The sequence below is a fragment of the Bison bison genome, unplaced genomic scaffold (assembly GCF_000754665.1).
Source record: "Bison bison bison isolate TAMUID 2011002044 unplaced genomic scaffold, Bison_UMD1.0 scf7180017864480, whole genome shotgun sequence".
NCBI classification, from domain to species: Eukaryota; Metazoa; Chordata; class Mammalia; order Artiodactyla; family Bovidae; genus Bison; species Bison bison.
In genome coordinates this window covers 1,283,655-1,296,846 of record NW_011495040.1, presented here as the reverse complement: position 1 = coordinate 1,296,846, position 13,192 = coordinate 1,283,655, and the positions used below count along the sequence as shown (strand labels likewise).

The 13,192-nt window shown below is 38.6% G+C and overlaps 1 protein-coding gene across 1 annotated transcript in view; it reads right to left on the bottom strand.

Annotated features, from left to right (window-relative positions):
• DNAH6 (dynein, axonemal, heavy chain 6) overlaps positions 1-13,192 on the bottom strand; it is a 280,222-nt gene that overhangs the window by 55,253 nt on the left and 211,777 nt on the right. Inside the window, exons 63-65 of the mRNA XM_010862179.1 lie at positions 11,019-11,154; positions 6,466-6,635; positions 51-241 (exon numbers count right to left, since the gene is read on the bottom strand). Coding sequence (XP_010860481.1) covers positions 51-241; positions 6,466-6,635; positions 11,019-11,154 — 497 coding nt within the window. The remainder of the gene's footprint in view (positions 1-50; positions 242-6,465; positions 6,636-11,018; positions 11,155-13,192) is intronic.

Here is a 13,192-nt window from a genome sequence, read left to right as displayed (position 1 = left end):
AACTAGGCGATGTTCATATGAATGATTAAAACTGAACAATGTGACCTTACCTTTCTGAATATCCACTCTCTCGGGCAAACCTCTGAAATGCACCCATGGGATCTGAGCCTGTGCTTAAGATAAATACCAGGGGAGTGTTGTATGACATGTCTTGATACAGAGTGGGGAGGTCCACAGGTGGTGTCTCTATAAAGGCTTTCCCAAGATTTTCTATGACAAAGTCTGTAAGGGCAAAAACCACCTGAAAGTTGAAAGAAAAAACAGTAAAGGCTACTGGATGAGGATCCATTTCAACATAGTATCAGAAGCTCTACCCAGAGCCATTAGGCAAGACAAAGAAGTAAGGCATCCAAATCAGAAAAGAAGAATTAAAATTGTCCTTATTTGCAGATGATATGATCTTATAGAGTCAACCCTCGAACAACATGTTTGACCCAAGATATGGGTTCATTTTCATTTTTATGCATCTGAATATCCAATTTGCCCAACACAATTTATTGAAGAGACTATGCTTTCCCATTCTGTTTGCTGTAGTGGCTATACCAATTTACATTCCTGCTTACACCACTCATAAAAATGAACTCAAAATGAATTAAAAATTTAAATATAAGACTCCAAACCATAAAGCTCCTAGAAGAAAACAGAGGGGAAAGGCTCCTTGACGTAGCTTTGGCAATGAGATTTTGGATATGACACCAAAAGCAAATAACGAAAGCAAAAATAAACACGTGGGACTATACAAAATAAAAAAGCACCTGTGCAGCAAAAGAACCAACCAACAAAATAAGAAGACAACCTATGGAATGGGAGAAGGTATCTTTGAGCCATACAACTAATAAGGTGTTAAAATCCAAAAATATATAAGAGATTCATGCAACTCGATAGCAAAAAAAAATTCCAAACAATCCAATTAAAAAACAGGCAGAAGATCTGAATAGGCATTTTTCCAGAAAAGACATATATCTGTCTGCTTAGGATCATTAATCATCAGGGAAATGTAAATCAAAATCACAATGGGATACCATTTCATACCTGTTAAAATGACTATTATCAAAGAGACAAGGAATAAATGTTGGTGAGGATCTGGAGAAAAGGGAGCCCTTAGGCATCGTTGCTAGGAATGTAAATTGATGTCTCCACTATGAAAAACAGTATTTATATTTTGCAAAAAATTAAAACCAGAACTACCATATGATCCAGCACTCACAAATCTGGGTATTTATCTTAAGAAAATGAAAGCAATAACTTGAAAAAAATACATGCACCGCTGTCTTCACTGCAGCACTATTTACAATAGCCAGGACATGAAAACAATCTGCGTCTATCAATGGATAAATAAAGAAAGAAAATGTGATACATACACATATAGGAATATTATTCAGTCATAAAAAAGAATGAACTCTTGCCATTTGCAACAACATTAATGGACCTTGAGGGCATTATACTAAGTGGAATAAGTCAGACAGAAAAAAACAAACATATTATCTTTCATATGTGGAAACTTAAAAATAGCAACAACAAGGCAAAATACTCTTTGACATAAATCACAGCAATATCTTTTTTGACCCAACTCCTGGAAATAAAAACAAAAATAAACAATTGGGACCTAATTAAACTTAAAAGCTTTTGCACAGCAAAGGAAACTATAAACAAAATGAAAAGACAATCCTCAGAATGGGAGAAAATAATTGCACGTGAAACAATTGACAAAAGACTAATTTCCAAAATATACAAGCAGCTCAATATCAGAAAAACAAACAACCCAATCAAAAAGTGGTTGAAAGACCTGAACAGGCATTTCTCCAAAGAAGACATACAAATGGTCAACAAACATATGACAAGATGCTCAATATCACTCATTATTAGAGAAATGTAAATCAAAACCACAATGAGGTATCACCTTACGTGGGTCAGAATGGCCACCAACAAAAAATCTACAAAAAAATAAATGCTGGAGAAGATGTGGAGAAAAGTGAACCCTGTCGGACTATCGGTGGGGATGTAAATTGATACAGCCACTAAGAACAGTACGGAGATTCCTTAAAAAACCAGGAATAGAATTACCACGTGACCCAAGAATCCCAGCAGTGGGCATACACCCTGAGAAAACCATCATTCAAAAAGATACATGCACCACAGTATTCACTGCAGCACTATTTACAATAGCCAGGACATGGAAGCAACCTAGATATCTATCAACAGATGAATGGATACAGAAGTAGTGGTACATATATACACAGAATAGTATTCAGCCATAAAAACGAATGCATTTGAGTTAGTTCTAGTGAGTTGGATGAACCTCGAGCCTGTTACACAGCATGAAATAAATCAGAAAAAGAAAAACGAATATCGCATATTAACACATATATATGGAATCTAGAAAGATGGTACTGATGAACCTATTTGCAGGGCAGGAATAGAGATGCAGACACAGAGAACAGACTTGTGGACAATGAAGGGGAAGGAGAGGGTTGGATGAATTGAGAAAATAGCATTGAATCATATACATTGCCATGTGTAAAATGGATAGCTAATGGGAGATTGCTATATATCACAGAGAGCTCAACACGGTGTTCTGTGACAACCTAGAGGAGTGGGATACATATGGGAGACATATGTATACTTATGCCTGAGTTGTGTTGCTGTGTGGCAGAAGCCAATACAACACTGTAAAACAATTACCCTCCAATTAAAAATAAATTAAAAAAAATAGCAACAACAACAATAAACTTCTGGATACAGAGCACACACCTTTGTTTGCCAGAGAGCAGAAAATGGATGCAGAGGGTGAAAAGGTAAAAATAAAAATTAAATGTAAAAAATAAATGTGTGTGTGTGTGTGTGAGAGAACACACTTCATTTCCCAAGATTGAGATTCTTAACTAGAATTACATAATCATATGTGGAAGAGCATTTGTGTATTTTCTAAGAAGGCTTGCAACTTTCATCATATTCTCCAAAGGGTCCAAGAGACAAAAAACAAACAAACAAACAAACAAACCTCTCAACATTGTGAATCAACCATACTCCAGTAAAAAATTAATTAAAAACAAACAAAAAATCCTTGTCCTCAGGCTGACCTGATTTCATGACTGGGAGGGGTAGGAAATCATTTTCTATCAAGCCCCTTTGCTCCTCCCCTCTCCAAGCCTAGGTGGTGCCTGAGGGGGAGTGACTCCGCCCACTTCTGGTGCAGGGCTCGACTCCATTTCTCATTCTATTTATTTCTTTTTTGTTCCCATGAGCAATCACTCTAACCACAGCTTGAAGTCCTGGCTCTCAGCTATTCCTGGTCCTTCTCCTCTGGAACCCTCTTCCTTCTCCCAATTGGTCTGCCGTTGAGTTTCTGCTAGGCTTCCCCACCCAGGGGCACTGTTCCAGGTCTCCCTGCTGCTGCCCGACACCCTCCAGTCTGCTCCCACAGGTTGTTGGTATGACACAGGAAATGATTTATATGAGAAGTTGAGACTATCACCTCTTCAAAGAGGTCCTCCTTGGCTTCCTACTCTAGTTTCCACTGTACTACTTTTATTGAAACTTCTCTTTCATGTTCTTCTTAGAACTTTTTGCAAGCAGAAAGTATTTTATTCTTTCTGTCCCTTCTCTCTCCCACTAGAATACAAGCCTTTGGGAGTAATTTTCCTTTTTCATAAGAAAAAAGAATTTTTCTTTTTCACAATTGTATCCTCAGTGCCTGGAATACTTGTTAAATGTTTTATGGACAGAAGCTGAGGGACAGGTACTGGTCTTCAAATGATAGAAAGTGAGTCTTAGGTCTTTTCCTGAGTCTGATCTTCTCTGGACCAGAGAAATGGGAATATTGGCTGTGAGACAAGGCCCCATAGCAGGTGGAATCTTGCATGGATGTAGCCCAGCAGCATCTGTTCTCTTCCCTAGAACTCTTGTGGGGTCATATTTCTACTGCATGATGCAATTTTCCTATCTGTAGCTGATTGGACGAGGAACAAAACTTAAGTTGAGCTGGACCAATCAGAATCTCTCTCTTGAGAATTTGAAACTAGAGGAACAATTGCATTGAGAGTTGAGTGCTATCAATGGCAATACTATAGAGTTATGTTCAGTGAGTTGCCCAGTGAGCTGCTCCTCCTGAAGTGTGATTAACTGGCTTTTCCTCAAATTTAATGAGCTACCCCAGTATCCTTTTATTTTAATATATCCTTTTTAGTCTTGAACTTATTAAATTTGTTCTATATGGCTGCAACCTTAAGAACCTTAGCTCATACACAGAGACACAGAACCTGAAACAAAAACAAAAAAAATTTCCCATAGTCTAGAATTTTCTAGCCTATGTCTCAATCTTTAAAACTCCTTCTTTGGGACTACTGCTGTTTAATCATCCTTTCATCTTTGTCAGTATCCGACCTTGTAGCCACTGTCCCATATCCACTGAAGACTTGCCACCTAGCTTACAGCTTCCTCTGCATTTATGTCTGTTCCAGTGATTTATCAACTGTGTCTCAGGCATTGTCTTGTCATCATCTGGGGTGACACAACCCGGGTTCAGGGTCCAGAAGGACCTCCCACATCCTAACTGCACAGTGCCTTCACCTCAAACTCTAGTGCACATCATCTCATCACTTTCTCAGTCACCCACACCTATGGCCACCCTCAGGACATGGTCACCACTTGGAACTTCTCATTAGAAGTTTTAAGCTCAACTTTGATCCCAACCTCTCCTGTCCTTCTAACTGTGCTACATTCCTAGTCCAACTACATTTGCTTCCAAAGAAACTTTCAAGGTTTTCCCTCTTCTCCCAGTCTATAAGCTTTTTCTTAGAGCTCTTCCCCTTTATAGAACTACTTTTACCAACAATCTCAATGACCTTCTATCTTCCATTCATCTATTTCAATTATCAGTAGCCCAGGCCAACCCCACAGCCTTTCTGTTTTCCTAAAGAGACGGTAGAAAATCCTACAGTATAGCCTCAATATCTCCAAACTATGGTTTCACTTTCTCCAGTGCATTTTCTTTCTCCCATTTCTCATAGAACACCCTCCATTCATTACAATCTGTTGATAATTCTTGCTGTATTGAAACACTACGCCTACTGGGTTTCCACATCATTTCTTTCTCCTGATGTTCTTCTTGCCCCTCTGCCTCTTCCTTCTTAAGGGCTCTTCATCCTTTCTCTTTGTCTTTTCAAAGTTGGTGCTCCTCAGGGTTTCATCCTTTGCCCATCTGTCCTCTTAACCTATTATTCCTCTACGATTTTAACAACTCCTGTGGTTTTACTTTCCAAGTCAATGTTAATGATTCCCCAATCTCTATTTTTTAAGCTGTATTTCTCTCTAAAGTTTTCTACCCAGATATTAATTGGTCCCCAGACTACTATACATTTTGATATTGGTAGATACTGCAGACTCAGTGACGTCTTTATCTAACATGTTTCTCCTTTCACATTTGTTTAGTTGTTGATACAACTCTCCCCTTTGGCCCCCACGCAAAAACCAAGAGCCATACTAGTTGCCTCATCTCCACATCCCACTCCATCTCTTTAGTCTACTACCTCTATCTTAATGCAGGTTGCCATAATTTTAAAACAATTTTTATTGAAGTACAGTTGATTTACAATGTTTTATTAGCTTCAGGTGTACAGCAAAGTGAATTATATATATACGTATATATGTATATATCTCCATTCTTTTTCAGATTCTTTTCTCATATAGGTTATTACAGGATATTGAGTAGAGTTCCCTGTGCTGTACAGTAGGTCCTTGTTATCTAGTTTATATATGGTAGTGGGTATATATTAACCCCAACCTCCTAATTTATTATTTCCCTCCATGTTTCTCTTTTGGTAATCAAATGTCTGATTTCAAGATACATGAGTCTGTTTCTGGTTTGTAAATAAGTTCATTTGTATCATTTTTTTAATTAGATTTCACATATAAGTGATATCATAGGATATCTCTCTTTCTCTGTATGACTTAACTTCACTTAATATGATAATCTCTAGGTCTATCCATGTTGCTGCAAATGGTGCTATTTCATTCTATTTTATGCAAGCTGCCATAATTTCTTACATAATTATGTCAACCATCTTCACACTGGTCTTGGTGACTATGTTATTTTTCTGTTCAAATGCCTCCTTCCCATTGCTGCCAAGTTCTGAGAGGCTCACCAGTCCTCTGCTAACACCATCCAGTAGAGCCCTGACTTCCCTGGCAGGAAGCACAAGTTCCCCATGGCAACATTAAGGAAGTTCCTCTAGGTCCCTGGATGACTCTCCAGCCTTTTCTCTCATCATTTCCTGTATAAAATATTGTGCTCTATTGATAACACAAAGTCTCCATTTCTTACTAACAACACAAAGTCACAAACCACTTCCCAAATTTGGCCATTGTTACTTTCTAAATAAATCTAATCAGTCCATGAATCATAACTGGCTGGTGAGCTTTAGCAGAAATAATTATAACATAGTTCTTTAATGAAAAATATCCTACCTTTTCTTCTTTACAGCATTTAATAAGGATTAACTTGTGGAAAGAACTTAGTTCTGGATGCCAAAAATTATAGCTTGTGGGCACCTTTTCTGTTGTTATGAGTTGATCACTCTCCTTCATTATAGAATAGGTGTCCGGATCAGGTGGGTTAATATAAGTCTCAAAAGACCCTGGAAACACAATTTTAAAACATGCTTTAATTACAGTTGCTATGACTGTGATATTAAATAAATGTGTGTGTTTAGTTGCTCAGTTGTGTCTGACTCTTTGCAACCCTTGGGACTATAGCCTGCCAGGTTCCTCTGTCCATGAGATTCTCCAGGCAAGAATACTGGAGTGGGTTGCCATTTCTCCCCCAGAGGATCTTGCTGACCCAGGAATTGAACCCACATCTCCTGTGTCTTCTGTGTTGCAGGTGGATTCTTTACCCACTGAGCCACTGGGGAAACCCATTAAATAAGTATATTTGGTAAGGAAAAAATTTCTACGTTTACTATCAGTTTTTTATATTACTGCAAATGTAAATATATTAATCTCCCTCTACCCAACCTAATTAGGAAATACTGAATTGAAAATTGGATCAGAAAATGAATTCAAACCACTTACAAAACATGAAGTTAAAACAAATGACAGAGAAGTTACCAATTAAAGGATGCATAGAGATTTATCAATCAAATGTGAGCAAAAAAAAACCCCAACCCTAAGTGATAAGAAGTGATGAGTAATATTAGCTATATTAGAATTCAAGGCAAACATAATTAAATGGGACAAAATAGGTCAAGTTATATTAATTACAATATGGACCCAATAATAAAAATATAATAAAATAAGTCAATATGTGTCAGACAATAGCATAAAAATACATCAAACTATCGCTGCTGGGACTTCCTTGGTGGTCCAGTGTTAAGAATCTGCCTTCCTATGCAGGGGATGTGGGTTTAATCCCTGGTTGGAGAACTAAAATCCCACATGCCAAAGGGCAACTAAGCCTGAGTGCTGCAGCTAGAGAAAGCCCGAGTGCCACAACAAAGACCCAGGGTAGCCCCACCCCAAAAATGCCCCCAGAACCCCCATCACTGTTGGAGGAAGAAGAAAAAGCAGAAAAAAACATAGCAGTGATAGAAAATAACACAATTATTAGTGTGAGACAGATGAAGCAAATAAAATATGTGTGAGACAGATGAAGCAAATAAAATATTCAGGCATATATACTTTTTTTTTTTTACCATATAAATAACATATGAATAAATTGTGCATTATGCATGAGTCCTGAAGAATCGATGCTTTTGAATTGTGGTGCTGGAGAAGACTCTCGAGAGTCCCTTGGACTGCAAGGAGTCCAACATAAAGGAAATCAACCCTGACTATTCACTGAAAGGACGGATGCTGAAGCTGAAGCTCCACTACTTTGGCTACCTTGATATGAAGAACCGACTCACTGGAAAAGACCCTGATGCTGAGAAAGTCAGGGCATGAGGAGAAGGGGGCGACAGAGGATGAGATGGTTGGATGGCATCATCAACTCAAGGGACATGAATCTGTGCAAACTCAGGGATATAGTGAAGGACAGGGAAGCCTGCCATTCTGCAGTTCACAAGGTGGCAAAGAGCTGGACATGACTGAGTGACTGAACAAGACTTAGCACTGAAATTCCTGCAGGGCGCACAATGTGCTGCTGTAAGCCGCTCAGCAGACCAACACGACCATCTAGTGATGAAATAGGCTTTGGGGTTGAATATTACACTAAATGGTTGGCTTCCACGGCAGGCTGGAAAATGACTTTTTCCAGCTAGTCTGTGGGGCTCTCCTCTGAGGGCCTAACAATAGCAGCTACAGAGCTGGTGACAGAAATTTAGTGCCACTTAAGCTCATGCCCCTGGAGCAGTAGGTAATTCTGTAAGACTTCTAATTTCTGTGTGAAATATAGACAATCACATGGTGTGAGACCACAGGGTAGAGCACACCACAGCACTTTTTACTGGATGCATTATTCTGAGAACCAGGTAGTGGAAACATTTATTCCAAAAGGACTTCTTTTCTCCTCAGGTTCTCATTATTGTAATGTAATGGTCACTAGGGCTTTGGCTAATAAGGCAGGATAATTTAAAATTCTAACTCCCAACTAATAGAACATGAAACACATAGGCACAAGATTAAGGCAATTAGGAAGCCACTGAAGGTGAGTGGTTTTGAAATTAATTATTAAATTTCACCTGCAAAGATCTAAAGCTCACTTTTAGAACACAAGCCATCCTACCACACACAAACCTTCGTGATTCTGCAGGATTTCCAGAATCAACCTTGAAATTTAACAAATGAAAGCAAGAAAGTTGTTTTAAATTGCTAAGATTTTAGTCTCAGATGACAGTAATAAACAGTGTCTTTTGTCCAAACATGATGAGTTGTTTTCAGAATTACTTTGTCTTTCAACCTTCACCTCTTTCTTTGCCTCTATGTTTATGAAGCTCCATCTAGCCCTTCTGCTTTGGGTCTTTCCCCAACTGTCCATCACTAGACTTCTCCTATGAGTATTTTTCTTCTGTATTCTACCTCTTCCTCTAGCCATCTTGTTTAATTGGTCCACAATATAGAAACACAATTTTCATTTGGTTTATTTACTGAAGAGTATTTTATTTTTCCTAGTCTTTATTTAGAAATCAAATGAGCATGTAAGGATCCCAGAATTTCTGGTCCACATAGCCTTTAAACCACCACAGTTACTGGATGTACTCAGGAAAAAACCCATTCATATGAGAAGTAGAAGAATAATTACTAAAAATAACAACAGAACACACAACTTCAAATAAGTACAAGGAAAATAAAAAAAAGAATGTGGACAACTGACCTGAAGGCAAGAAAGAAGAAGTAAAAAATAAAGAAAAGCATGCCTAGGAAAAAATCCCTATAAATAAGGTGACGGAAGTAAGTCCAAATAAATGAGGATTTTCTCAACTCTGCCACTACTGCCATTTGGTCCAAGTGGTCATTTGCAAGTGGTCATTTGTTGTGGAGGGTTGTTCTGGTTGTAGGATGTTTAGTTACATCTCTGGTTTCTACCTACTGGATGCCTGTAGCACCACCCCAGTTGTGGGATCCAATAATATCTTCAGAATGTCCCCTGGGGAACAAAATCTCCCCCAGTTGAGAGCCACTGAAATAGAGGTATAACCAACTTTACAATAGTTGGATTAAAAATTGCTTGTTTAAAAAGAGACTGCCATGTTGCTCAAAACAACAAAATCCTACTAAAGATACACTGAAACATGATGATGACCCAGAAGAGATAAAAATAAAGAATGCAGAAATATACAGAGGGAATACTAATGAAGACAATTCTGCTGTAATAATATCTAATAATACTAATATTAGAAAATATATTTTAAGGCAAAAAGCACTATTCAGATATTTTACTTGTTAGGAAGATAATCACCCTAAACCTATTTATGCTTAATTAACAACATCAGTTCCACAAGATATAATGGGAGAAATTCTAGAATTACAGAGAAATTTTCATAGTGGTGTACCTTAATATATCTCTCTTAGAAATGACTGGTTAGGTGTAAAAAACAGTAAAATAAATACCACAATTAATAGGTTTGAATTAAAGTTTACATGGGGCTTCCCTGGTGGCTCAGTGGCAAAGAATCTGCCTGTCAATGCAGGATATGTGGGTTCAATCCCTGGGACAGGAAGATCCCCTGGAGGAGGAAATGGCAATCTACTCCAGTATTCTTGCCTGGGAAATCCCATGGACAGAGGAACTTGGCAAACTACTTTTAATGGGGTGGCAAAAGAGTCAGACATGACTTATTGACTAAACAACAACAGCAAAGATCACATATACATAGTAAAACATGGGGGGAGAGTAACATCGACTGTTATAATTCAGAGCAGGCATAACCCTTGGGAAAGAGGGAAAGGGGTCTATGAAGGAGTATACGGGAATTCTGCAATGCTAGTGCTGGTCTAGTTCTTGACTTGGGTGGTAGCTCAGAATTGGTCAGTATTTTATAACAAGCTGTTGATTTTGATTTGCATACTTTTCCATATGTGTGCTATCCCTCAGTAAGAAGTTAAAAAAAAGTACAACCTGCCATGCTCAGTTGTGTCTGACTCTGCCACCCCATGGACTGTAGCCCCTAGGCTCCTCTGTCCTTGGGATTCTCCAGGCAAGAATATATATTGGTGTGGGATACTATTTCCTTCTCTAGGGGAATCTTCCTGACTCAGGGATTGAACTTGTGTCTCCTGCATTGCAAGAAGATTTTTTACCATTGAGCCACTAGGGAAGCTAAAACCAGTATGAGATGAAGCTAAAACAATACTTGGAGGTAAATGCATCTCCTTAAAATGGGTATAATTGTAAGCATGAAATATTGAAAATTCATGGGCCAAGCATTTACCTCAAGAAACTGGGAAAACAAGTAACTCAAAATTTCTTAAAAATGAAGACTTTCCTAGTGAAAAATACTGATACTGCAGAAGAGGTTAAAGGAGACTTTTAAAGTTAGGATTCATGAATTCGTTTACAATCATCCTTTTTGATGTATTACCTATGCGTACGGAAATAGGAAATAACACTATATATTGTGTAAGTCCTTTAAAAACTGGAAATAATTCTTCTAAGTCACAGCAGGCAAACCACGTGGCAGTAACCAGCCAGGGAAATTCAGGCTTAGGTGGGCGTTCCTGTTAGAAGACAGAAAAAAAGCGAATAGTAATTCACAAAGACAACCAAAGAATATGCTTTCACCTTGTCTAAGTGAAAAACCAAGCTCTAACAGCATATTAAAAATAACCATTTTCCCAGGACAGATATAAGATATGGTGAAACAGATATGCTGTTGAATCAATTCTACCTGTTGGTGTTTGAAATTAAGTGCAGCTGATGAAAGCTTTTCATGTTGACATGTGCTGAAAGTCATTGATCTTGTGAAGGGTTAACAATAAATCTGTAAAGTCTACTTGTAGCCTGTTCTCCAACATGCCACACCGGTCTCTCCCCACCCCTCAAATATTCTTATATTGATGATTTTTTCCCTAGAGAACTAGTTTCCAAATCCAGTTCCTATATGTTCACACTTCTAGGAGACGGGGAAATCTGAGAAGTAGAGCCAAATAAGTAGCAAGACAAGTAGTACTCTCCTTCCAGCTGGGATGAGTGTATATGTCTAATCATTTCACATCTTCCCAGCAATTTCAGGGAAAAGTATCAATATTATGCTGTCTGGCAATATTCCATGAAGCTCTTACATGTGGGTAAACAGTTTTAAAAGAGACAGAGAAACAGCTATAACTGTAGACTGAAACCAGATCTTTGAAAATTTAATGAATATTTGCCTGAGGCTTTTATCAGTTCTGTTCAGTTCATTTCAGTCATTCAGTCATGTCCAATTCTTTGCGACCTCATGGACTGCAGCATGCCAGGCTTCCCTGTCCATCACCAACTCCCAGAGCTTGCTCAAACTCATGTCCATCGAGTCTGTGATGCCATCCAACCATCTCATCCTCTCTCGACCCCTTCTCCTCCTGCCTTCAATCTTTTCCAGCATCAGGGTCTTTTCTAATGAGTCAGTTCTTTCCATCAAGTGGCCAAAGTACTGGAGCTTCAGCTTCAGCATCATTCCTTCAAATGAATATTCAGGACTGATTTCTTTTACAATTGACTGATTTGATCTCCTTGCAGTCCAAGGAACTCTCAAGAGTCTTCTCCAACACAGTTCAAAAGCATCAATTCTTCAGCACTCAGTTTCCTTATGGTCCAACTCTCACATCCATACATGACTACTGGAAAATCCATAGCTTTGACTAGATGGATCTTTGCTGGTAAAGTGATGTCTCTGCTTTTTAATATGCTATCTAGGTTGGTCATAGCTTTTCTTCCAAGAAGTAAGTGTCTTTTAATTTCATGGCTGAAGCCACCATCTGCAGTGATTTTGGAGCCCAAGAAAATAAAGTCTGTCACTGTTTCCATTGTTTCCCCATCTATTTGCCATGAAGTAATGGGACAAATACCTGTGAAAAGAAGAGAAAAGCAAAGGAGAAAAGAAAAGATATAAGCATCTGAATGTAGGGTTCCGAAGAATAGCAAGGAGAGATAAGAAAGCCTTTCTCAGTGATCGATGCAAAGAAATAGAGGAAAACAACAGAATGGGAAAGACTACAGATCTCTTCAAGAAAATTAGAGATATCAAAGGAACACTTCATGCAAAGATGGCCTCAATAAGGGACAGAAATGGTATGAACCTAACAGAAGCAGAAGATATTAAGAAGAGGTGGCAAGAATACACAGAAGAATTGTACAAAAAAGAACTTCATGACCCAGATAATCACGATGGTGTGATCACTGACCTAGAACCAGGCATCCTGGAATGTGAAGTCAAGTGGGCCTTAGGAAGCATCTCTACGAACAAAGTTAGTGGAGGTGATAGAATTCCAGTTGAGCTATTTCAAATTCTAAAAGATGATGTTGTGAAAGTGCTGCACTCAATATGTCAGCAAATTTGGAAAACTCAGCAGTGGCCACAGGACTGGAAAAGGTCCGTTTTCATTCCAATCCCAAAGAAAGGCAATGCCAAAGAATGCTCAAACTATCGCACAATTGCACTCATCTCACACGCTAGTACGGAGAAGGCAATGGCACCCCACTCCAGTACTCTTGCCTGGAAAATCCCATGGATGGAGGAGCCTGGTAGGCTGCAGTCCATGAGGTCGCTAAGAGATGGAC